The following is a 26,988-nucleotide window of genomic DNA, read 5'->3' on the forward strand; positions in this document are numbered from 1 at the left end:
TATGCAGTCAGGTTAACTGGAAATACTAAAATTGCCCTAGTTGTGAATGTCAGTGTGTGTTTGCCTTGTGATGGACAGGTGACCTGTCCCGGGTGTTTCCTACCCTTAATCACATCCTGTCAATCACTCACAGAAGTTTTGACAGAATATTAAATGGGTGGTGCTAATGTTGTGAATCATCAGTGATCTCTTTTTACACACCTGGTTATAATGAGCATTTTATTTCTTGTTATAATACCTACGGTACATCTTAAACAGAAATGGAAAAATTAAATCAGTTTGATAAACTGTGCAAACCAGACACTAAGCAGCAAAGCAGAGCACGTCAATGAATGCACCTTGTTGAGAGGTGTCATGTGAGGTCATGAGTACCGAGGAGTAAATAACTGAAGATCCTCAAAACAATGATGTGGTAACAGCAAAAAAAAAAAAAAAAAAAACACTTAGTGGCTTAGCACCCTCCAGCATGTAAAATCACTATCTTTGACTTGTAATCCCAGGCCTGCTTAATCCAAAAAGACATCAGGGTAGAGAGAGAGAGAGAGATGTACCTCACACAGGATTAACATTTCAGCACACAGGAACTATCTTCACACTATCTTCTTTTGAAATTAAAGACCTACAGTAATTAGGTTTGATATTTATTCCTCCCACACACACACACAAAATATACAATCATATACAGATTTATATTAGAAATTTTACATTCAGCACAACAGGTTTAGGTAAAAAAAAAAACTAACAAAATATATTTTTTTGTAAATATGATTCTCTGAAATGTTTCGTAATAATGATTAACACTTGTGGCAATTTTATGAAAGAAAAAAATCTGGTTTTTCACCCAAAAAGTCCTTTCTTTTTCTTAGTTTTCTTTGATGCGGCAGCAGTTAAGGAGTCCTGCGAATCTTCTGCCCAGTCCGGCAGCTTCCTCTTTGGCAGCTGGTTTACAGTCTGTAAGGATGAGAGATCATTATCCATTATCCAGCTGATCAGTAAGAGCATTGGAAATCTTTTCTTTCTACATTGATCAGTTAAAAAAAATTTTTTAATCACAGATTCTTCTTATTATTCGTCTTACAAAGAGTTCAAGGTTTTTTGGAAATAGGATTTGCAGTTTGTAAAAAGTTAATCCTTATCCTTACAAACCATTTCACCAAAAGAAATGTTTTTGCAGATCAGCTTTTGAAATACACTAGGCAAGTGGTAGTGGTTAAGGTACTGGACTAGTAATCAGAAGGTGGCTGGTTCAAGCCCAACCACCACCAGGTTGCTGCTGGTGGGCCCTTGAGCAAGGCCCTTGACCCTTAATTGCTAGGACTGCATACTGTAACTTAGTTCTCACTGGTAAGTTACTCCAGCCAAATGAAAGAACTGGTTTGTCACTGACTAGACTGCCTTAGAAGAGCGTTCCTTACTGCTCCTATGAAAAGCATCTGGAATTAACGCTGAAAACTAAAACTGAAAACAATTTATCTTTAACATGTAGAAATAACACAAACACAAATCCCTAACTTTTAGAAGATGTGAAATGTACCCTATTGTTTACAGAAGGTAAACCTTGCGGAAGTTTTCTGCTGCACTATGATCAATTGGGACAGTGGTAGCCTAGTGGGTAGAGATTTGTGCTATTAATCGGAAGATTGTCGGTTCAAATGCAGCCACTGATGGGCTCTTAAATCTGCTCCAAAGGCGCCATATAACGGCTGATCCTGCGCTCTGACCCCAGCTTTTAAACAAACTGGGATACACAGAAAAAGAATTTCATTGTACTGTACACGTGTATATGTATATATGACATAATTTTAAGGCATTTTTCATTCTTCTTCAATTCAGAAATTTGCTTGCTGTATTTTTAACCCACAATACAAGAACACAGAAATATATGCCCCACAGTTCTACTACATTAATCACCATGTTAAAACATGCTATTAATTATTGATGCCACTTCTGAGTGGTCTGGTACTTGTGCCTGTTAATCTCTATTATAAATGCCATATAAAGCTGAACTAAGCTGCATATGATAACTTAATTCTCCTGCTAAATAAGCTTTTGTTTTTCTTTCAGGCTGAACATAACCTAATTCTTCATCCATACAGCCATACAGCATACACCAGCAACCATGTCTACTATCAGTCCATCCAACCAAAGAAAAACTATTTAATTATGTAAAAATTCTTTAAAAACTTTACTTTTTTTTTTTTTTTTTTATATATTACAAAAAATGCCAACAACATAGCATCATAGTTTCCACCCTTCATCCCGCTAATGGTCTAGTTAGACTTACCTGTCTGTGAAGGAGGACGGTGCCAGGGAGTGATTGTCAAACCCAATTTTATGTCAGCGATTTATCTAGTTCAGCAAATTTCATTTCCTAAAGGACATAGTGTTTTTTTTCGGTCTCGTTCAATCTTGTTGGTGCTTGCATTAATCTGTAGTGACCTCAGCAGCAGCGCTCCAGGATAGAGCAGATTGCCCAGGTTATCTATTTAGAATTGACTCTGCTGCTCAAATATTGATCTACAGGTTTGTGTCAATGCGGTACAAAGAAATGGTAATAAATACCACTTTCACATGCTTGTCTCACAATGAATGTCCAGTTTAAGATATATTTCTGGTAGTTATGTGAATTTAATAGTAATGCATAGAGTTTGTGTTAACATTTAAATAAATTTTCTGTTTCTTTTTGTGCAATTAGGAATAGTAGCGTTAAAAAGTGTAGCCTTTTAAAACCATTTTTTAAATATACTCAAGAGACAAGTAAAGTCACTCAACAGCTCGAATCGTGTCACACTTGTGATTTTCAAATGTATTTATGACTTCCATTGTGGCGAGAGGGTGTGTGACAGTAAGAACCAATAAAAACCCGACTTTTGTCCAATAACAATGCAACTCTGCACTTTGAGAGGCATTTTACGGCGGGAGGGGCCGGAACCCCAGATGTGGCGGCTGGGCCTGTGTATGTTTGGGAGTGTATGCGTGTGTGAGTGTAAGGGCAGACAGGGGTCAGACAGAGCTAAGCTACACCACTGCGCTCATCTTGTTAGAGGTGGGTGTGGCGCGCCGATCAATCCCGTCGCCCTTGATTAGCCACTGGTCAGAGGTCAGGTCCCAGTGGTCACTGTCGCAAATAAACAAAGCATTTTATACCGCACGGCCATTAGACCTACATTAGCCCGGCTGCACTTTTGTAGTCAGACACCTGTTTTAAAGCTGTCCTTTACCACAGGAGAGGTCCTTTACCTAGTCATCCAAGAACTATTGGAACTTTTTGGGTGGCAAATCGATCCTCAGTGCTCAGTTATGTTTTAGATTGTGCTGGCAGGAAAGATTTAGTATATTTTGGAATTGCCAAGTAAATTTAACAATAGAAGCCAAGTTGAAAAAGATTAGACTTTAGTCTGTTGATACTCCTGAGCATAACATGTGAGTAGATTTACATTTATGGCACTTAGCAGACTTATTATCCAAAGAAAATTACAATTGTGACTGAAAGTAAGTGAGGGTTAAGGGCCTTGCTATGTTTTCACTACGCTTGTTGTGCATAAAATACCTTTGCTGGTGAATTACTGAACAGATCCTGAGTGTCTTTGTCCAGCTTCTCCTGATTCCAGGATGCCAAATCCATTCCACTGCTGAGCTTCACCACCTCTACATTACATTGAGTACCACTGCTGGTAGCTTCCACATCCTAAAACAGAGAGACAACAAGAGTGGGTAAACATCATCTTCAAATCCTAAAATTGTGTGTTACATCACCAATTAGTGAAGTACAGAATATGGACATTACAGTTTGGCAGCTGTTTTACATTAAGACATATGTCATATTTAATTTAACAGATAATGTATGACTCCCTGTATAAAGTGATGATAGGACAGTAATAACAATTTTAATATAATGTGTCAAAGAAGCACATTATTCTAATAAGCCAAAACATTATGACCATCTCCTAAAAACACTACATGACAATGCCGTTTCATAACAATTGTGCATGTCATGCTCTGGATTAGAATGCTTCCTCAATACATATGTAAGGTCTGTAATGGCCCTGTAATGTATGTGTTGTCCTAAACATTAGTGCTCCCTTGGGTAAAAACTCTCACTCGCTAACTGTTAATAAGTGAATGAATGAGTAAATAAGTTACAAGTTACATATACTCCCACTGGTCTACAGTAAACACCAAGAGAATACGTAATTTATTTATGAATTTACATACCTCAGGCATGGGCAGCTCAGCAAAGAGCTCGTCCTCACTCATGTACATATTGTGAAGCTCTGGCTCCTGTTGGTGTGTCAGAAGTCTTGAACTAGAGGCTTTCTCAATCATGACTGGCTGTGTCTGGAGGGGGTAAGAAAACAAAAAGCTTCTGCAATTTGTATGTGCAGACGTTTGGACCCTGTAAAGATGTATTAACTTCCTTATACTCAGGCAGGGGTGTACAAACATTTGCATATTTTTACCAAATAGACATTTTAATTTCTACTACTATTATTACAACTATATAAAGAGGTAAATAACAGCAATAAAATTGTGCTACTTAATTAAACTGGGCAGACCTTACTTTGTTCAGTAAATATGGAGAAATATTTGATGTCCAAAGGTTATTTTTTACTGTATACTGTTTATATTGTCCCATTGTTGCAAAATAAGTTAAAATAAATGTCAGAATTGTAATATTAATGCTAAAGTTTTTTGCTCCATTAATGCTCTTTGCACCTTTGTGCTACTGGAGGTGCTAAGGACACCAGCCAGGTCTCCAGTAATCAGGGTTAGAGGAGGCGACAGATGTCATCCACAGCCCTTCCTGCCCCTACCCTCCCTTAATGGAGGTTTTAGAAGCTAACAAGACTCAGATATAAAAAAGAGCTCAAAGACGCTGAAGCACTGGAAACACATGCCTCCTTTACTTGGAGCTTACATTCATATCCTGAAAGGATGCACTAGAGGTCAACTGGCTAATTTTACAAGCTGCTGTCTCTGTGCATGCATGTAGGAGCATAGTACTGGTACTAAATATAAAAGAACCCAAAGCGTTCGGGCGTTCCAAGAGAAAACCAATACATGTATTAAAAGAGGTTTTAGTTATAGATTTAGCCATATTGTGGCATAGTCATAATAATGTATATGTGACGTAAAGTCTGAGAAAGATTATTCAAAATCTGAAAAATGTGAAAATTTGTTTATCTTTATTAGATGTTTCAGACTGAAGTATTTTTCTGATTAATAAAAGTAAATCTAAAATAAAATAGGAATATTTCCACAACGGATAACACAGACTTTAGAAAAACAGAACTGTGCTGCCATCTGCTGGTAATTCTAAAGAAAAATGGCTTAACTGCACAACATAGTCAATTATATCTGTGTAGACATGCGGCCTGATTGAGCGGCTGGGATTGTAAGTGTAATAAACACTTGTTAATCACTGAATTCAGGTGTTTCAGTCCCATTGCCAAAGGTTTATTAAATCAAACACCATATAGTCTGTTTTTTAAAAACATTTGGGAAAGAATGGGTCATTATAACACACACTATCCAACTAGAGAGCGAGAGAAAGTTACTCAGTACGCACTCTGAAGGCAGGGGTAAGAGCCAAATCATTATAGCCAGAAGGTGGATATTTTTGGGGTACATCTCAGAGCAAAGACAAATCACAAACCACAGACATGGTGTTGGGTGGCCAAGACACTTTGCTGCCAAGTCAATGAAGGCTAGTGTGTCTGGTACAAACCAATGGAAGAGCTCAAGTTCCTTAAAACTTTTTTGAAACTGCACAGATATAATTTATCCTCTACGTCAGGGTTTTTTAAACCCTGGGTTGTGACCCTTAGGTGGGTCGTGAACTAAAAAAATAGGTCCCAGAGAAAAATAATAACAATTACATAAACCTGTACGCAAACGCCCCCTTGTGGAGGCTTTATGTTTCATTTCGTAAACTACAGTGGGACCAGGTTGTAGAGAGAGTAAGATGCATTGTTTGTGTTGCCTGGGTCACGTTACAAATCATGGACAAAATGTGGGTCGCTTGAAAAAAAGTTAGAAAAACCCTGTTTTAAGTAACCCCTTCATCCTAACCAGGGTCGTGGTGGGATTAAAGTTTACCCAAAAAAGCTGGGTGAAGAGCTGTACATATATACACCCCAGATAAGACATACATTTATTAAAGGTCATCACTCACAACTAGAGGAAACCCAGTGACCAAAGATGAGGCCTAAAATCAGACTCCTTTAGCAAAGTGGCACTACCTGCTACACCAACATTCTGCCCTTTAATGAAAACATGATTATGGCCAAAGAGCTGGCAGGTCAAAGTGCATGATTACAGGCTGCTAACCTGAGGCTCTATCCAGGTGATGCTGTGCTGTTCTGATGGTGGGTTGGCAGGCAATGGATTCGGAAAGCCTTCTTTCTGGAGTTTAGCAACACTGAGCCTAAGGAGGAAAGTGCTAATGTCTTCTGGAACCAAGGCACGGATTATCTTAAAATCACTGAGGTCTGTGAGAGAAGAAGAAGGGGGGAGAAAGAAACTAATTTAGATCATAAAACATAGCGTTGGTACAAAACAGCAGATTGGCAGAGTATGAAGACACCACTTCTAAATATTGTTTGAGCCACACCCATTGCTTACACATTTAAAGAGATGAATGTGTCAGCAGTTTCACTATCTCCGATTTGAAAGGGTTAATCAGTAAAGCTAAGCAGTGATGAGCATGTTACCAGAGCTGAGGGGAGGAGACGAGACAATACGGGTAATTGTGCTGAATATGGATGAAGACAGGCCTGCTCGCTCAGTATCCAAAGGCTTGTTGGCATTCAGAGCCTGTAGCAGCTGAGATTCCACTACTGTCATTGGCAAGCTACGAGCATCAGCGACCTGTCTCTGTATACACACAGAAACACAAAAATAAGCCCAACTGTTCAATTTATATAAACATGTCAGCTATGAGGACAGCAGGGAGCATGGGTTTTAGTGCTATGCTATACATGTGTGTACATACTTTCTGGCCATATTGTATATCTTAGACCTGGAATGTGTGGATTAAATCAAGAGATCTAAAATTAACCTGATGTAAAGTACCTACCATGCTTTTGCCCTCAGTCTGAAAGAGTCTGTATGTTACAGCCACACTGTCAGACAAAGGAAGTGCTGCGGTTCTTCCTGTCTGTGAACTATGGGATTGCTCAGCACAGAAAGTAGAAGAGCTGGAAATCACAACCTCCTACAGATACAAAGGAAGCAAAAAGAAATTTAATGAAGAAATAATGTGAGTGTATTATTTCACATAACCACAAACAGAACAGTAAATCGCATTTAGGTATTTCACGGAATTATGAAGAGCTTTACCTGCAGGCCATGTTTTTGGCAGAACTCTGCGATTGTCTGGAGCAGTGGTGCCAGCATGGCTGCTTTAGCCTCAGAGACACCATCCACCAACTTCAGCCTAGCAACTGTGCAGGGCCTGCGCCAAACACAAAAGTAAATTCAGGCTTCTCCAAATCAATATGTGCATCAACATGTGTGTGAAACTGACAGATCATCATAATGTGCCGTTTACTGTCATTTCCTTACCTTGACTTGGCCATGTCCAGTAGGATTTTGTTGGTAGCCAGTATAGCAGGAGGGATGTCTTTTATGCTGGCTAACTTCTGTCTCTGAGCTACCAGCTTACTGTATAATTCACCCTGTAACAGATCACAACAAAACAAACAAAAAGGATGATTGAAAAGAATATCATTTATGTAACAGTATCTGGCACAGCTTTTACACCGGATGCACTTCCTGATGCAACCCTCCTTATTTATATCTGGGCTTGGAACCGGCACTGAGTGTGCATTGACAGGATCAGCCATTCCCACTCCTTAGACGTGTATTTTACAGCTGCTTTACCCAAGCGCTTAATCTAAAAGAATACAAGTCATAGTTAAGAATGAGCATAAATAATGACATGACTGATTCTTGATCTTCACTAACCGCTTTATTCTGATTAAGGTCATGATAGGTTTAGCACCACCCAAAAGCACTACGTGCAAGAGTGAGGGACACCCTGCACAGACCAACAATCCATTACAGGGCAAACACAAATTGCGTGGTAAAACTGATAAGCAGTACCTGTAACTCCATCTCTCTAGCAGACACAGCAGGAACCTGGGGTTTGGCTGCAGGTGCTGGTGGTGGAACAGACCTGAGTGGAAGAAATGACTATACATCAGTCACAAACTTGACAGTAATATAAATATAACATTATTACAAACTCATTCATTACTCATCGGGCGGCACAGCGGCTAAGTGGGTAGCACGGTCGCCTTACAGCAAGAAGGTCCTGGGTTCGATCCCCAGGTGGGGCGGTCCGGGTCCTTTCTGTGTGGAGTTTGCATGTTCTCCCCGTGTCCGCGTGGGTTTCCTCCGGGTGCTCCGGTTTCCTCCCCCAGTCCAAAGACATGCAAGTGAGGTGAATTGGAGACACTATATTGTCCAACACTGTGTTCGATATAACTGATGAACTTTGTGTAATGAGTAACTACCGTTCCTGTCATGAATGTAACCAAAAGTGTAAAACTTGACGTTAAAATCCTAATAAACAAACAAACTCTGCATATCAAACTGCACTAATACCAAGTTTTAATGTAAAACTATGATATAACCTTACAAATAAGTTTACCACATGGATGTACTATACCTGACATGTGCCGCACCAGTAATCCTTACTTTACTTGTATCTGCTTGAGACCAGAGACTTGTTCTCTGTAACAAAGAGAGGTAACAAGTATTGGGGGTTAACATTGATCTAATACAAATGCTGTGTTTAGACTGCAGGGCAAATCAGATCTCTAAAATCCATTTAGTTAAGACCAAGTGTCCACTTCACAAATTACAAGTCTAAAATCATAAATCCGACTTGTTTGCTCATAATGTAGTCAATTTTGCTTCTGTGGCAAGTTGGTTGCTGGGGTGACTTTGCAAGCATGCCTACACTTCGCTGTGTCAAAAAGGCAAGAGACAACCAACATGGAGTTCTGTTATACAAGAGGGTTTCTGGTTATATTTATGAAGGTAGTTCGTATGGACAGTTGCAAAAACTGGGGTTAATAGTGGCATATGCTGTACCCATCACAAAACTCATGAAATCCGATCTGGTCAGACTGAGTGGCATTTCTAACAACATTCAAATGTGGCTTGATTAAAAACAAAAAAAGTGGAATTGAAAGTGTTTTTGTTAAACATTTGGATATCAGAAAATCTGTGCATTGTTTAAAAAATCTCTGCATTTTAAATCAGGTTTGAGCTGCCTGTCAGAACACAGTCAAATTCCATCAGCAAACATGTGTAATCAACACTGATTAACACCAACCTGAGCTGCACTTGGTGTAGAGCCGTCTTCAGTACTAGACTTGGTAGGTTTTGGATCTTGGCTTCTCCTTAAAAGAAATGACAAGAATACACACTTAAAAGTGAACATATTTTCCTATGTTAAGCTGTCACTTTGTTCACGTTCTTGACATTTATCAGGCAACACCATTAATGATGGTACCTTAAATATTCATGTTTCAAGTACAGTATAATATGCGTTGGACATGATGCCTGATGATTGTGTTGGTGCGAAAAAATGTCAAAAAAATACTTGTGAACAAGTATGTGGCTTCCAAAAATCACAGCTGTCTTTCCAAAAGCACTTGACAAGACGCCACGTAGATGCTGCCAATATCTGTTTGGGCGGTAAGGCAGAAATATAGAGCACAACTGTGTGGGGGAAGTACAAGTACTCATGTACAGTATATATCACGCCAGGAAGTATTAATGGGTTCCCACCGACTTCAAACAGTGTATTTTTGAGCGATTGCCATTTGCCTACACTCAATTTCATGTCTACTTTCTGCAGTTAGCATACAGGCTTTGATGTTCCATTCAGCAACAGCTGTCCGATCCTACATTCATCACTTCCTTGATGTTAAAGCCAAAGGAAACCAGGCTGTTTAGCGTCCTACACAATATAAACCCTGAGTGAGTGAAACAAAATGTACATCTTAATGGGCATTTAAGGGTAGTTAACTGAGCAGTAGGAAACACAAGCTAGAGTTGAAATTCAAGAAAGATGTATGTTTACAACATTTAGCAGTTACTTTTAACCAAAGCGACTTACAATGACTGAATACACAATTGGTAATAGTAACTTGGCAATAGTAAGCTGAAATACAGTACATTCTGATCAATATTTATAGATTCAAACAATATAAAATATTCTAACTAACAATTCGAATGGGAATGAGCTTTATAGAATTCTATAGAATTCTCAGGTGGCACAACGGTAAAACACGCTAGCACACTAGAGCTGACATCTCAAACTCATGAGTTCGAATCTCAACTTTGCTACAGGCAAACCGATATCCGACACGGACAATAGTTGTCTGTTGGATGGGATTGCCGGAGGGGATTCCTCATAACTAATGCAATTACGACCTCTGCTGGCTGACTGATGGCACCTGCACAGAGACTGGTGATAATGGAGATCAGTGTGTGATACTGAGCACCAGATGAACTCCCCTCTTGCAGGTGAAAGAAAGCAGTAGTCACGGCTCTCCTCGGTCAGAAGTGCATTACTATGCTACTGCTCAGACTTACTTACAAAAATGTCAGGAGAAAATTTTAACGTACCTTGGCACACAAATTCTTTGACAGAGATCCCTGTTGGGTTGAAGACAGAGAGTTCTGTGTTTCTCATCCTGAGCTTTGGTTAACCATGTTCTGCCCTGTGAGAGTAAATGTGCATGGTGAATATGTGCATCTTTTTAATCGGTGTAAGCTGCTGTAACAATACAATGACATTCTTTATTGTTTTGCCCATACTATAAAATGTTATGCAGTACACGTGGGTAAACCTAACCCTTAAAAATCATTTCAGTATTATGTGCACCTTTAAGTCCTGGATAAATGGAATTCATAGCACAAGACACACAGGTTCACTGTTTGACTAAGTGCTCTCTAAGGCATGTGTCATTATAATACTGTCCTTTTCCCACTCTTTCTAACTGGTAATGCCCTAATTGTTAGCAGCAGAGATCACAGACCTACTATTTAAAAACAGGTTTAGCATAGGTTTAATACTGCGCTTGAAAATTGAACCGACAATAAATGCCTTTTAACTGGCAACTCATTTAAGTCATAGTTTATGATCACATGACAGAGAACTTACCATCTCATTCTTTTAAGATAAGATAGCCTTTTACTTTTAATAATTATTCTAATTCTTTAAATACCTTAGGAGTAAGTTTACAGAGGGTTGAAAACTTATTGTAGCCAGATGCCTCCATTAGGTATTTCTCACTGATGAGCTCACGGCCCAGGGCTTTCCACCAGGCCTCAGAAATGGTCCTCCCAGCACCAAACAAAGAGTGCTTACGAAAACATTCAGGAACTCTTTGAGCAGTCTGGAAATATGAAGATGAAAAGAGCAAAAGAAAAGCATAACAATGAGAAAGAAATTGTACATACAACTATTGATTTTTTAATCAAGTTGAATACACAAAAGTGTATTTCTGAAAGTGACTAATGTTATCTTATTGACTGTTTATAATTTGTGAGTTGAACCTTACTGAGCCACGCAGCATCAATACAGGAGCAGTGATGCCAAATCTCTCCCCCATGGCACTCACTGCCCCCATCAGCTGGAAAGCCCCCGTCCCAAAGTCCTGAAGATCCTGCTGTGAAAAGTCTTTGCTTGGGCTCATAACATGCCTGAAAAAATCAGACACAAACATATTATAAATGACAACAAGTTAAGTGTAAATTCTTTTCCCCAACCCACTGGACAATCATACATTCTGTGTCCCAAGTGGCACAACGTACACATGCATCTATGGCAGGACTTCAGAACAGCATAACTGGCTGTACTCACTGAATGGAAGTAATAACATTTCCTGATGTATACAAAAAAAGGATGTGTGTTCAATTGACCAGTAATGTTCTGAGATAGAAAGATAGAAAGGGCTCGTGTGTTTCTGAGGATGCACAAGCTGGCCTTTTCTTTTGGACTGCAGCTTATCCAATAAGTACTGGGCAAAGGAAACAGAAATGCAATTGCTCCCTCCCAAAGAGCATTGTCAATTATGCTCTATTAGATTCCTTACAATAGATGGTTGTGGAATCAATGGCTTGGTAATAAATGACTGGGTGGATATAGATATGGGTGTGCTTTATTGTTTACAAATTTTCAAAAGCATGACCTTATTTTGCTGAATTAATTACGTACCCAAACTTGCAGTTGTCACAACACTTGCTCGTCCCCATTATACCGGAGGTGACTTTTCTCAGTTGCTTGTCCTCAAAATGTGACAAAATTGACCTACAAAAGATATCCAATAATTAATCAGAATGAAACATTTATTACAAGCATCACTTTGTAGAGAAAGTATATAAATAAGATGAAGGTTTCCACTTTTTAATGATTTGTTGTGATAATCTGGTTCTGTATATACGAGTCAAGTTTACAATATCTTTGTCATCCATTATTTTTATTTAAAATGAAAAGAGGCAGAATGGAGCTATATTTTTGTTATAAACTTAAAAAATAAAAATAATACCCCTACTGGTGTAGAGTAGTGAAAAAATACTTGGTGCTCTTGTAGTGATGGGAGTAGCCCTAGAGCTTTACATCATTTAGATAGACCAAAAGTAATATATCAAGTGTCAAAATGGGTACATTCTACAATCTTTATTGGTAGATCCTTCTAGGTTCATTATTTGTAAAACTTGCAGCCATCAGATGAATCCAAGAAGGATTTGACAGCACAAATAATATAATTAAATGTTTATAAATGAGCTTCTTGCTGTAACATGCCAAAAGTCTTTAAGTCTCCAGGTTAAGTATAACATATGCATGACATACACCATATAATTAAAATAATGTGGGCACCTGACCATGGGCTTTGTGGACATACCAATACAAAAACACAGGCATTTATGTAAAGTTAAAAAAAGGCATCTTAAAGCAGTGTGAGCTCAAAGATGAGTAAGCCTGCCAGTACTGCACATACTATGGTACCAGCCCAAAGTGTTTTGTTTAAGAAAATAATGGAAAAAAGCTAAATAGGTGTGGGATAAGGGCATCGTCTAAAAGGATCCATCAACAACAGAAAGATGGCTTTGTCCTGGTAACATATTTGCATATGAAAATACGTAAGAAAATGACAAGCCGAAGTCAACCTACTTCCTTCTGCACTTGTTGGAATTTAAATACTTCTCCATCTTGGCCATCATTTCCATCTTGTAACCTCTGAATTTGTCACTCTTTGTCTGATTTAGAAGGAATCTGGGAAAATAGAAAAAAATAAGCCCTATTTGGACAAGATTGTTTGTACCTGTACATGTAGTGTTAATTTAATTACAATAGCAGCAGATCTGTAATTTTATTCTAGTTAAAATTGCCTATGTTACTCATTTTAAAGACTCAAAGAAACAAGTGATCTTTGTTTTGTCTGGCCCAGACCAAACAGCAATATTTAATAAAATACAGGAATGTTGCCAAGGTAACTTCATCAATACAGGTGCACCTTATGGTGCAAAGACCGTTTCTTGATTGTTTCATATATGCCAGGATAATAAAGTCCACATAAATAGTGAGAAAATACTTTAGGAGTTAGTAAAATACAACACTAAGTTCTTAGCATTAAACAACTGACCTGTTGAGTGCCATATCACTCGGCATCCATAATACATGACAGGCACTGTTTAGTCCATCTCTACCCGCTCGCCCAATCTCCTGGTAGTAAGACTCCATCTCTTTAGGTGCTCCATAATGTATGACCTTCCTTATATCAGGCTTATTTATTCCCATCCCAAACGCTACAGTAGCCACCACACACTAGAAAAGACAACACAGAATCATTTAATTTGCTTCAGAAAGTAAATCACATTTAAAAAATAACAAATAAAAAGCAAAAACAGAGAGACCCACCTGTATCTCATCTCTCATAAACTGATACTGCGTCTCCCTTCTCTTCTGGATACCTAGGCCTGCATGGTACACGCCGGCCCGGATGCCCAGCTTACACAGTGCACCAGTCACCCTTTCTGCTTCTTTCTTAGACTGGCAGTAAACAATAGCTGCCCCCTCAAATTCATAATCACCCCTAAAAAACATTTTAACAAAATAAACACTGATATTAACACACATACACATAGGCGCACACACACACACACCCACTTCTCATTAAAAGGTAAAAAGTGAAAGCGCACCCTTCCTTTTTGACCAGCAGGGGCTTTAGGTCTTTGATGATATCACCAGATTTACGGTTCACATCCAGATAAAGGTTGGGCCGATCAAAAGAGGTGCAGGTTATGAGAGGATTTACCAAATGAAGGCACTTCACTATGTCGTCTCGGATAGAGGGGCTGGCGGTGGCTGTGAGCGCCACAATAGGAACCTACATAAAAAATATCCAAATTCATTAAAGAAAAAACTACAACAATCAGTTTATTTCTTTTTAAAAGACTGTAACTTACACCTGGAAGGTTCCTTTTAAGTTTGCCAAGGTCTCTGTAAGCCCCTCTGAAGTCATGCCCCCATTGAGAAATACAATGAGCTTCATCCACTGCAATCAGAGAAATCCCTACAAACACACCAGATTTCAATATGTTCAGTAAGTTAAGAGAAATGTTAAGTTCAGGCCAAAATGCTATTTTAAATGACTATAGCATTTAATAAAGAGTGACTTGCAAAATAGAGAGTAAGTCAATACATACATCATACAACCTTAAAGTTATTGATAAAACTGTAATTATTTATTGATTTATTACGATTGTAACGTCATGTTTTACACACTTAGGTTACATTCAAGACAAAAATGGTAGTTACTCGTTACACAAGATTTATCAGTTCACATTGTCAATTCTATTGTCAATCACAGTCATGGACAATTTTGCATCATCAATTCACCTCACCTGCATGTCTTTGGACTGTGGGAGGAAACTAGAGCTCCCACCAAGCTACTGTGTCGCCAACTGTAATTATAGGCTTAGTTAAACTAACGTATCAATACTTTATAATCTCATTGAAGAAAACATGCAACATATTTGGGTAAATTTACAATTTTTAGTTGCTAAATATAATAAGTCATTGCAGTTAATGCTGCTTCTGCATTATGCCCAGAAATAGAGACTTAGGTCTCTGTTTATACATGATACAAACTCATTTACACACAAAATTACAAATTTTAACCCCACTTTATCTCCCTATCTAGTCATATCTAACTCCCAATTGAGAGTCTGCTGCCTCTTGCACAACCCCTGATCAAAGGGAGCCGGTTCACCAAACCTCTGACATGTGTCCAATAGGCAGTCGTTTGGAGAACACATATAATAAAAAAAACAATGCTTCATTTTTAAATACCAATCGATCTATCAAGCTGCTCAAGCAGATGTAGATTTCCTGAGCAGAACTCTGGTGTCATGTATACCACTCTGTAGTGCCCCCTAGAGGTAAAACATAAACACAAAAATATAGATGAGAAATCCCACAGAACAAGATCTGAAAGTATGGACAAAATACTACAATACACTACCTACTTTTTCAGGTCTGCAAATACATTTTTGGTCTGGGCTGATCCAAGAAAGCAGGCAGGTATGTTAGACATCCTGGAATGAACAAAAATAAAGGGTTCAGGAAAATGCTTTGAAAAAGAAATAACATGCAAATATAGGAAGGACAAACTGGACAAAAAATTTATTCCAAGGCAAATAGTCTTAAAGGTGAACTTAGATGCAGACGAACCGCATCAGCAAGAAGGAACAAAGATGAAAGTGAAAGCTAAATGACAATTAAGTGATAAAGATGGACACTGGATACAGGATCAGCCAAAGCACAGCCTTAAAGGCTGAAAACTGGAATTCAAACAAAACATGTCACTGAAACTGTTCTTCCTTAAGTGGTGTAGGAAACACAAAGCCTGGTCCTCATAGCTATGAATAATTTGTTCAATCTGATAAGTTTCACCAAATTTCACACATCTGGACAAATTTTAGCAACATGAAGCTTAGCTGGAAGCTAACGCTGGCAGGTGATAAAAAGCAGCCACACACTAGACACGTGACGGAAGGGGCGTATGGTGAACTGGCTCTCCCTACATGATACGGCTCTGTGTGGGAACCTAATGCTGGCAGGTCATGAAATACTGCCGCAGACTGGCCGTATGATTTTCAGTAACCCGGCTCTCCTTGATCAGACCTGGGGTAGTGAACGCATCAGCGGATTCACAATCAATAATAAAAATAACCCCATCAAATAATAATTATGCCAATTTGAAAGAAAAGGGTGACTTACTCCTTATTACATGCTTGATAGCAACATTATATTGTGGGTTATTGTTGCTTCTCTATGTGTGTTTTTAAGTTGAAACCTGGACTCATTTGACCACAGCACACCCTACTTATGTATCTGCATAGAACTGATGCATGGCTTTCTCTTTGCCTAACAGAGTTTCAGGTTGCATTTCTCAGTGCAGTGGTGGACTGTGTAAAGCCAAAATGCTTTTTTGAATCACTTTCAAGCCTGTGTGGGTATATTTATAAAAATAGCATGATGTTTTCTGAAATGCCGCCTGAGGGCTTAAAGGTAGCACACACTTAGCAGTAGTTTCTGGACTGACTTGCCATACACGTACTGAGGTTCCTCTGGATTCCCTAAATCTTTTCACAATATCCTGTACTGTAGATAGTGACAGATGTAAATTATTTGTAATTTTTCATAGTGAGTATTTTTCAGTGAGTAATCCATTTTTGCTTGCAAAGACTGAGACTTTATTTAAGCCTACATTTATACGCTACCCTCACCTGTTACCAATTCACCTTCTTTTTGAGGAATGTTCAAAAACAGAATAACTTAAATTTTCTATAATCTCTTCACTCTTATTTTTCCCTGTCCCAACTTTTTTATCTCTACAAAGTATAATCAAGTTTGTCAGTTTCATAGAACTTCTTAGTCAGAGTGGAGGTCTTATTGGAGGGTTATTAGATATTAGATATTAAGAGAGATTTGATATGACTAGATTGGGAGGAAAATTGGAGGAAAATGTAAATAAAGTGTTCCAGAACAGTTACATCACATTTTCATCAACTATAAACCTTCCATGTTTTAATTATTAATTCTTAAATATATATATTTTTATTTCTGATATTTTAATAGTTTTAATTTACTGGAAATTATAAAAGCCAAAAAAGATTACAATAGCAATTCCTTGGAGATCTATGACTATATCTGTGGTACAAGAGGGTAAAGTATTAACTTTGGTGGGAATCCAGAGTAGAAAATCTAACCACACCCTCAACTTATAATGACATTGTTTAAATGTTTTTTTTGGGGAAAAAAATGAAAGTATTCACAATCAGTGAGTAACTAATACCTTCATGCAAATATGTTGAGCTATATAAAATAAAAATGAGCACTAAATTAAGTGACCCAAAGGGAAGGTGTGTTCAGAGTTACGCACTTCAGCTGCAGCACCTGGTCCTCCATTAATGCGATTAGAGGGGAAATAACTACACTCATGTTCTCGCTGTACACCGAAGGAAACTGGAAGCACAAGCTCTTTCCATAACCTGTTAAGAAGACAGAACATCTTTAGCTTGTTTAAAATTGTATTTTTAAGACATCAAAACTTAACATTGACAGTTCCATCAACCAAAAACAAATATCATTGACTATATAATTGAAAATTATACACACTGAAAACTGTATATGTGTTTGTACTAGGGTAGTACACGCTGGTTGATGTGTGTCTACTTGATACGTGTTTACACAAACACTTAAGAACAACCGTTTATAGCTTTAAAACGCAACAGTAAAAACCCTTCCTCCGAAAAAAGAAATCCTTACCAGTTGCCATGACAACAAGGTTGTCCCTCTTCTGCTCGAGCACTGATAAAATCACTTTCCATTGTACCCTGCAGGCGAGTGGCATGTGCAAAATTAGACTAAACATACTTCATAGATGCTGCAACACAAACCCATTTTAAACTGCTTTTGTGTTGCTAATGTAAAATACACCCATAGACAAGCTCACCTCCTTTTAATGACAACAAAATATAAGTATACTGGTTGAGTAAATACTGTCATCAGTACTGGCATCCCTCTCTTGCCATCTTTACTTCTGCCTACACATAATAGCAGACCGGCTAACTGATTACTTATAAATTACATTAGCTTGTTTTGTTTTGCGAAAATAGACCAGACTGGGAGTTTTTCTTTTTTTAAATCCTGAGCACATTTATTAGCAGTTGCCATAGCTGTTGAATACATTTACATGATATTTGGTGACTTAGAGGTATTTGGGTTGGAATAATTTGAATTTGTCTGAGGTAAAGCTAGTACGCAGGCTAATTAATGGGTTGGTCACACTATAATTTAAGCAATGCATTTAATATCACTCGAACCATTTAAAATACACTATTACGTATAACACTGATTTTAGGTAGGTAACATTAGCTCATAATCAAAAGGTCAAAACTGAAAGGTGGGATGTAGACAACCCGGCTAGCTATTCGCTAACAAAGAGATTAGACTGGTCCAAACGTTGCCTACTACTAAAAGGCAGAGTAGTAACAGCTTCATCCTCGTCTTGGTCATGGTGAGGGAACTATGCATGAAGCACAAACTCACCCTGGACAGGGCATCAGCCCATCACAAACTGACACACACTCGTGTATTTAATCCCAATACACATCTAAAGGGAATTTAGTGTGTATGTTTTAAGATGAAATCAGAGTACATGAATAATACCCATGTTAGGCCACCATGAACCAATATAATGATTTTACATGGTAAGCACAACGTTCTAGACTCTTTTTATTAGGCACTTTGGTTGAGTGTGTGTCAGGTAAAATCCATCTAAATAATCAAATTTAGCCACCAAGGAGGAGCTCAGGATTTCAAATGGATTTCTAAAAGATTTTCTTCAACTGCAGTAGTTAAAAATAGATACATCTCAAACTGATAGGTAGAAACTGATAAAAAAAAAAAAGCAAACATTTGTATACAAATTTGTATGAAATATGTCAACATACGGTTTAAAACTGTGGTGGCCGAAATACTTTTTTAGACAGTCAATCTGGTCAGGTGCTGGTTGTGGAATGCTTGCATCTAAAAAAACATAAAAAAACAAGAGATAACACAATTGGAATTAGTGCTTATGACCACCCAAACATTTGAATAACAAAGTCTATTTTGTCACAAGTCCACAAGTTCACATGCCACTATCAAGGATGCATTAAATGTTGGGCTTATGATAGTCATTGATAGAATGCGTGTTAAGGGCCAAATCATTATTGCCATATGATGGACAGATCAGTGCAAGGGGTTCTGTTACGAGTATCCACTGACAGTCCGAGGACGACAACGAACTACCCAGAGAATTTTGGGTGAAATGTTGGAGACTTGTTGAGGTCAAGCTATGATGTCATGACATCTATTAGATTTGGTACAGACAAATGTCCACTTATGTTTCTTAACTTAAGTTTTTGATTTCTCAAGGGAAGCTCAGCAGTTAAGCCACTGGCCTAGTAATCATAAGGTTGATGGTTTAAATCCCACCACCAAGATGATCAAGGCTGTTTTTCTTGCACTGCATTCAGTGACAAATTTACTTGCTTCGGATAGAAACATCTGCTAAATGTCATAAAATTGAGAGAACTCAGTGGTTGCAAATTGCAATTAAAGCTGTCATTCCCTGGCTTTTCGGATACCAGAGCTGTGGTTTAAATCAAACTACTGCCCAGAACAGTAGGTAAAAGTAGCACATACTTTATATAATGACATGGTTACTATTTTTACACACTATGCAGCATGCTTGTTTTATAAATGCTGAACATACAGGGGTTGGACAAAATAACTGAAACACCTGGTTTTAGACCACAATAATTTATTAGTATGGTGTAGGGCCTCCTTTTGCGGCCAATACAGCGCCAATTCGTCTTGGAAATGACATATACAAGTCCTGCACAGTGGTCAGAGGGATTTTAAGCCATTCTTCTTGCAGGATAGTGGCCAGGTCACTACGTGATGCTGGTGGAGGAAAACGTTTCCTGACTCGCTTCTCCAAAACACCCCAAAGTGGCTCAATAATATTTAGATCTGGTGACTGTGCAGGCCATGGGAGATGTTCAACTTCACTTTCATGTTCATCAAACCAATCTTTCACCAGTCTTGCTGTGTGTATTGGTGCATTGTCATCCTGATACACGGCACCGCCATTGGATGCACATGGTCCTCCAGAATGGTTCGGTAGTCCTTGGCAGTGACGTGCCCATCTAGCACAAGTATTGGGCCAAGGGAATGCCATGATATGGCAGCCCAAACCATCACTGATCCACCCCCATGCTTCACTCTGGGCATGCAACAGTCTGGGTGGTACGCTTCTTTGGGGCTTCTCCACACCGTAACTCTCCCGGATGTGGGGAAAACAGTAAAGGTGGACTCATCAGAGAACAATACATGTTTCACATTGTCCACAGCCCAAGATTTGCGCTCCTTGCACCATTGAAACCGACGTTTGGCATCGGCACGAGTGACCAAAGGTTTGGCTATAGCAGCCCGGCCGTGTATATCGACCCTGTGGAGCTCCCGACGGACAGTTCTGGTGGAAACAGGAGAGTTGAGGTGCACATTTAATTCTGCCGTGATTTGGGCAGCCGTGGTTTTATGTTTTTTGGATACAATCCCGGTTAGTACCCGAACATCCCTTTCAGACAGCTTCCTCTTGCGTCCACAGTTAATCCTGTTGGATGTGGTTTGTCCTTCTTGGTGGTATGCTATCATTACCCTGGATACCGTGGCTCTTGATACATCACAAAGACTTGCTGTCTTGGTCACAGATGCGCCAGCAAGACGTGCACCAACAATTTGTCCTCTTTTGAACTCTGGTATGTCACCCATAATGTTGTGTGCATTGCAATATTTTGAGCAAAACTGTGCTCTTACCCTGCTAATTGAACCTTCACACTCTGCTCTTACTGGTGCAATGTGCAATTAATGAAGATTGGCCACCAGACTGGTCCAATTTAGCCATGAATCCTCCCACACTAAAATGACAGGTGTTTCAGTTATTTTGTCCAACCCCTGTAAGTGCACATGTGCATATAAAGAATTGAAAGGAAAAGCAGTTTAAAAACCTACTTCAGCAAATTACAGAAGTACAATCCAGTAATCAGAGCTGCTTGAAGAACAGATTGAAGATTATTTAAGTGTACATGAGAAATATATATATTTTATTTTATTTAAATACCAATATTTAAACTGCTTTTTCACAACTTGAATGCTGTCAGAGATTTTCTTTAACAATAGAAGCTTTTGTAAAGCAAATAAATACTTTTCATATGCAAATAAAGACAATTTACCAAAGCCTTCTGCTTCTTCCTCTTCAACAACCTCATCATCATCGTCACCGGCCATCGCTTCATGAGCTTCTTTGTCACCACTTTCATTCAGTTTCTCAATTTCTTCGGCACACTATCGATAACAAAGAATTAATAAAGATTCTGATGCTTATTTTAGAAGTTGTAGACTGAACAGACCATTTGTTTTTGAATGCAGATCTGAAAAACACGCTAGCACACCAGAGCTGACATCTCAAACTCGTAGTGTGAATTTCAGCTCTGTCACCTGGCAGGCTCGGTGCCGACACAAAAAATGATTGGCTTGTTGTTCAAAAGGGGGCTGCCAGAGGGGATTCTTCATAACTGATCAAATTATGACCTCTACTGGCTAATTGATGGCACCTTCACAGAGACGAGGGATAATGAGGATCAGGGTGTGTCTCTCCGTACACAAAGCTGATCCACATATAAACTCGTCTCCTGCAGGTGAAACGATGCAGTCAGCTACTGCACACATGTCGGAGGGGGCATGTGTTAATTATGGCTCTCCTCAGTCAGAGTGGAGGTCAACATCAGTAGAGAGAAAGCAGAATGCAATCGGGTAATTGGGTATGACTAGATTGAGAGAAGGATTTGGGGAAAGTGCAAAAAAAGATACTCAGTAAGTATCTGTTTTAAATAATGTGACTTTAGCACTGTGATGATTAACCTGACCCCAAAATCTCTATAATCTGAATCAACTATCTCATAGAAAAAAATGAAAATCCTTTTACCTGAACCAACTCACTGTCAAGCTCCTCATCACTTTCAAGTTCATAAGACAGCTCTGCAGAATTGTCCAGTGCTGCTTTCTCCTTAATTACAAATGAGAAAAAATCATTTTAGCAACAAGCATCGTTGCTGAATTCCAGAAAGAAAATGTCAACAGGCTCTTGAACGACAAACCTTAAAAGCCAAAATGGACTGCTCCTCATTCTCTTCCTGTCTGGCCTGCATCTCCAGCATCTGTAGCTCATACTCAGAGATATCTAAGGACATCATGCATTTGATTTGATCTGCCTGAACACTGAATTCTTCATCATTGTCTGATATGCAGGATTTCTTTACACATTTCTTGGATATGAAATTATTATTTTTGTCATCAGAAGACCTCTGATCAGCTCTATGGTTCGCAGTGTTGCTCTTAGACTCCTGGAGTTTTGGAATGTGCTCTTTGCTACTGTCTGAGGAATGTTCCACAGCTGCAACCTCCGATGTGTTTTTGTTGCTCGTGATGTGATCTTTAAGAGCTGCAACGTTTTTTGAAATGTCTTCTACTAACATTTCAGTTCTGCAAGAGAAAAAACAAAATAAAAAACGCTAGATATTGGCCAAAAGCATCCAGACTCTTTTAATGTGTGAATTAGGCCTTTTTAGCCACATCTATTAAAAGCTCCTGGCAGCTACTGGCAGCAGAATGTACCATGTGATGTGACACTGTCCTCCAATGCCACATTTAGAAAGCCAAAGCCTTGCCAAAGCTGTCTGTGGGCAGAGTACCAATCCATTGTAGATTGACGACACATTCACTCACTCACAAACACCTAAAGACAATTCTATTGCAGTACATACTACTTGATTTTTGAATGGTGGGAAAAATATATATTTATTAGTTGGGTACTGCATAGCAGATTATCATGTGCTTTCAGCTTCATGGTAACCGTTAAGAATTTTCATTCCTGTTTCCTTTTTAATGCCTCCATGCACAAAGCAACTTGATCATAGCATGCTCTCAGACTTATAATACGCAAATCATATCATCTGCATATCATCAGTGACGCACCACTGTGATGTGTTTAAACTCGCAAGTTTGAATCTCACCAGAGCCACCGACCTGGCCTGGCATCTAAACACATACAATTGTACATTTAAATTAAACATATGCACTGAAATATACTAAATAACAAAAATTAAAAAAGTGCTTTAATACTTCTGGACTATTTTTTCACATGCATTAGATCTCATATAGTTTTGAACGAAACACTGTCTGGTTTTGTAGTCCTAGCTTGTCGACTTAGAGAAATCATCAAAACATAATACATCAGGCTGAAGAAAGAGGAAGAAGAAACTGACAGTCAACAATCCAAATATTGTGGTTACAGAGCCATTGTAAAAAAAAAAAAAAACGGTCAAACATAACCAACCTGTTTGTACAGTTGAGTCCATCAGGAATACAATAAGTAAGGTCTTCAATTTCTCTTGCAATCTGAAAAAGCTTTGCTTTTAAGCAATCTTGGTCTTTCAATAAACCTGCAACATTGTAATACAAAGACGTTAGAATACGAGAGAGAAGAAAATCGAAAAGACAAAAAAAGACCAACATTAAGAATCTTAGGGAAAGTTGTGGAAATAAGGTACCAAACTGTGGGACCATCTTGGAGGACGGAACACAGATCTTTTGACCAAAAAAAGATATTACTAAAAAGGTGATTTAATCTTCTATAGGTGTTTAACTGTTTTGAGAACTGGTAAGTGTAAAGGCTATAGTACATGATTTAAATCATTGTACTTCATACATAATTTCCACTACGACGTTTTCATTATGCAAATCTGACAAAATTAAGGTTAACTGTGCCTGCTCAGCATTTTATACAAGCCAGAGTGAATGGAATAGGCTGGTAATTGGCTTAATGTATTATGCATTGCACCATTCTAGAATCTGTACTCATTACGTTTTATTGTCTTTTAGCCAGACTTGATGCTAGCAGGTGTATACAATCAATTATACAAAATCTATTATGTGCTTTCAACTTAAGGGTCCATAAAGACATGGTTTGATGATGAACATAAAGAAGCACCAGTGGCCGGCATAAAGCCCTGACCTCAACTTCACTGCAGTTTTAAACAATCTCACAGTAAGGTGTACACCTTTAACCATATGACTCATTCATAATAAACTAAATCTGTTCTTATTCACCAAGGATAACTTGTTCGATAGACACTGCTGCTCTTCAGTCACTTCTAGTTAATCGTACTTTACCCCATACTGTGTACAATATACTAAGTAAACTCTAACAGCTAGAAGCTAATTTTATAAGAAACAATCATCTGCAGATTTAGAACAGCCTAAAAACGAGCATTATATTTTTACAAATTAAAAAGAAAACTAGTGTCTTTAATTTTAGAATTGTAATTTCAGACCATTTAGGACTATTTAATGACCTGGAAATACTTTAAGACATGATGGTATGTTGCTTATCATATGCATTATAGGTAAAATAAGAAAAAAAGAAATAAAAATAAAGTGCAGTTAGAGAAGTTTACCTGAGTTCACCACCATTCTTTCCAGGTTCTGGTAAATTATCAATCCAGCCTGTCAGGAAACAGAGGAAACACTAAACTTACTACATTCACACTGCAATATGGTGTTCTCAGGTCTAATTCTATAAATCTAAATCTATAAAATTATGACTCTGTTTTCCATTTTATGTCCAAGAACAGGGTATTTTGCTATGATAATACTGTTCTTGTTTATTGAGTATAAGATTATAGACTAGTTCAAGTTTAAATGTGTTCTAATAACAGATGCCCTGATCTAACACCAAGTATCAGACAAAGCACTGCAATGGACTGGCACCTGTCCAGGGTATACCTGCCTTGCGGCCAGTGTTTCTTAGTGGAACCAGACATGCCCTGACCCGTACCAGGATACAGTGGTTAATGAAAATGAAATGAAAAACTACACACTTGTATGTTATTAGTATACCTTGGCCACACTTACATAAGCATCAGTTGCAGCGTATCGATTTTGTTCCTCTGTTAGTCTGAAGTTGTCCCAGAAGCTGCACCGCACATCGTTATCTTTGCAAAGCTGTTTTTTGAACAAGTGCTTAACCAGTCTGTCCAAACTCCATTTCTCAACACATTTCAGCTGAATTAAGATATGGAGGGGAAAGAAACACACACAAACAATACTGCTTTATATTCTTATTTAGTTATTAGTTCTTGTTTACTATTTAGCAATTAAAGAATTTGTGTGGTATTTGGGACACAGAGCCTACCCTCCTCTCAGTGTGGAGCCCAATATAATAGATAAACATATAATACCCAATTAAGCTGATATATTACATGCACCCTGTAATATGCTCATAATTTTATGACCTTTATCTTTTTAGATGGCCAGTGTTTATTTATTTATTTTGTATTTTTTCAAATTTTCCTCCCAATCTAGTCGTATCCAATTACCCGATTGCATTATGCTTCCTTTCTACTGATGTTGATCTCCATCCTAGTTGAGGAGAGCCGAGACTGACACACGCCCCCTTCGACGCGTGTACAGTAGCTGACTGCATCTTTTCACCTGCACAAGGCGAGTTCATATGCAGATCAGCTTTGTGTATGGAGAGCCACACCCTGATCAACGTATTATCCCTTGTGTGTCTGTGCAAGCGCCATCAATCAGCCAGCAGAGGTCGTAAGTGCATCAGTTATGAGGTCCGGTCCGACAAGTTTGAAATGTCAGCTCTGGTGTCCTAGCATGTTTTTATCGCTGGGCCACATGAGTGCCTAGCTATGTCTAGTTTATGAACTTGGTACTAGTTGTTGGGTAGTGCACACTATGATACATGACTAACTGCTGTTCATTTCAGTGTTAATTCGGCCTAAAATGGGCATACTGTGCACCAGGTATTGGTGTCAGATCACCAGTAAACCTAATTATACAAGGCTGGTTCAAGATTGACATGCCTGGTGTAAATAAAGCCAAAAATACTTACTTTCTCGTTTGCCAAATCAGAAAGCTCTATAAAATTCTTCAGCTTGATTTCGTAATCAGACAGCAGCTTCCATTGGTCACCCTCTATGCCCACGCCAACCTTTTTAATGCTCTCATCCTCCAGAAAGATCTTCAGGGCAGGAGGAAAGCCTACAACAACACTGACAGATGAGTGGGAGGCTCAGACATCAATACATGACTCAGATATAAATGCGGTAAATTTATCTCAACATACCTGCCATGGAGGAGATGTGAAACAGATAACATCTCTCCTCCGAGGCACAAAGCTGTACCAAAGCGACCTTTTTTGTTTTCCCCTTTGTGAATGATGGTGGCCATTCCAAATCAAAGCCCACAGCTGAGCCAGGCACCAAAGAGGATCTGAGAAAAAGTGAACAGCACTGAATGAATGCAAACATATAAAATTATATAAACTAAATGATGTGCTTTCAAATTGTGGCAACCGCTGAGGAAAGGCTCTTTTCTCATCATGAAAAGGATGCACAAAGCTAGGTTCATAAAAACAAGGTTTGTTAAAGAAACACCAGTGTCCTGCACAAAGCCTCACTAATGTTGCATACATATATGCATGCAAACATACATACACACATGCACAAACAGTTCCAGGAAAAGTTAGAACATTTTGCAAATAGCCCATAAAAACAAGAATCTGATTTGTAAATTCTCTTAAATTTCAATTTAACTGACAAAAGTACAATGAAAGGAATTCCAATGTTTTCACTGAACAACTTAATTATATTTTGTAAATATAAGCAAATTAAAAATGTGATGCCTCCAACAAAGGAAATGAGAATACTAACAGCTGCATATTTGCAAGTGGAATATTTGCCCATTCTTGCTTAAAAGGAGACTTAAGCTGC

The 26,988-nt window shown here is 38.5% G+C and overlaps 1 protein-coding gene across 3 annotated transcripts in view; it reads right to left on the reverse strand.

Annotated features, from left to right (window-relative positions):
• Window positions 1–217: 217 nt before the first annotated feature.
• wrn (WRN RecQ like helicase) overlaps window positions 218–26,988 on the reverse strand; it is a 32,758-nt gene continuing 5,987 nt past the window's right edge. The window contains exons 3-35 of one of the 3 annotated variants that reach the window (XM_063014305.1): window positions 26,343–26,488; window positions 26,109–26,257; window positions 25,115–25,264; window positions 24,658–24,706; window positions 23,538–23,643; window positions 22,300–22,684; window positions 22,128–22,208; window positions 21,376–21,487; window positions 19,075–19,123; window positions 17,861–17,928; window positions 17,475–17,583; window positions 15,556–15,624; window positions 15,380–15,462; window positions 14,494–14,600; window positions 14,227–14,414; window positions 13,946–14,120; window positions 13,671–13,852; window positions 13,199–13,300; window positions 12,242–12,334; window positions 11,586–11,727; window positions 11,250–11,420; window positions 10,648–10,742; window positions 9,347–9,413; window positions 8,675–8,739; window positions 8,107–8,179; window positions 7,567–7,679; window positions 7,342–7,456; window positions 7,079–7,216; window positions 6,714–6,876; window positions 6,331–6,491; window positions 4,216–4,338; window positions 3,551–3,688; window positions 218–951 (exon numbers count right to left, since the gene is read on the reverse strand). In XM_063014305.1, coding sequence (XP_062870375.1) covers window positions 838–951; window positions 3,551–3,688; window positions 4,216–4,338; window positions 6,331–6,491; window positions 6,714–6,876; window positions 7,079–7,216; window positions 7,342–7,456; window positions 7,567–7,679; window positions 8,107–8,179; window positions 8,675–8,739; window positions 9,347–9,413; window positions 10,648–10,742; window positions 11,250–11,420; window positions 11,586–11,727; window positions 12,242–12,334; window positions 13,199–13,300; window positions 13,671–13,852; window positions 13,946–14,120; window positions 14,227–14,414; window positions 14,494–14,600; window positions 15,380–15,462; window positions 15,556–15,624; window positions 17,475–17,583; window positions 17,861–17,928; window positions 19,075–19,123; window positions 21,376–21,487; window positions 22,128–22,208; window positions 22,300–22,684; window positions 23,538–23,643; window positions 24,658–24,706; window positions 25,115–25,264; window positions 26,109–26,257; window positions 26,343–26,488 — 4,081 coding nt within the window. In that variant the 3' untranslated portion in view covers window positions 218–837. Of the gene's footprint in view, window positions 952–3,550; window positions 3,689–4,215; window positions 4,339–6,330; window positions 6,492–6,713; window positions 6,877–7,078; window positions 7,217–7,341; window positions 7,457–7,566; window positions 7,680–8,106; window positions 8,180–8,674; window positions 8,740–9,346; window positions 9,414–10,647; window positions 10,743–11,249; window positions 11,421–11,585; window positions 11,728–12,241; window positions 12,335–13,198; window positions 13,301–13,670; window positions 13,853–13,945; window positions 14,121–14,226; window positions 14,415–14,493; window positions 14,601–15,379; window positions 15,463–15,555; window positions 15,625–17,474; window positions 17,584–17,860; window positions 17,929–19,047; window positions 19,124–21,375; window positions 21,488–22,127; window positions 22,209–22,299; window positions 22,685–23,537; window positions 23,644–24,657; window positions 24,707–25,114; window positions 25,265–26,108; window positions 26,258–26,342; window positions 26,489–26,988 lie in introns of all 3 variants that reach the window. The other 2 variants (XM_063014304.1, XM_063014302.1) reach the window with 2 other exon arrangements.

This window comes from Trichomycterus rosablanca, chromosome 18 (assembly GCF_030014385.1).
Source record: "Trichomycterus rosablanca isolate fTriRos1 chromosome 18, fTriRos1.hap1, whole genome shotgun sequence".
NCBI classification, from domain to species: domain Eukaryota; kingdom Metazoa; phylum Chordata; class Actinopteri; order Siluriformes; family Trichomycteridae; genus Trichomycterus; species Trichomycterus rosablanca.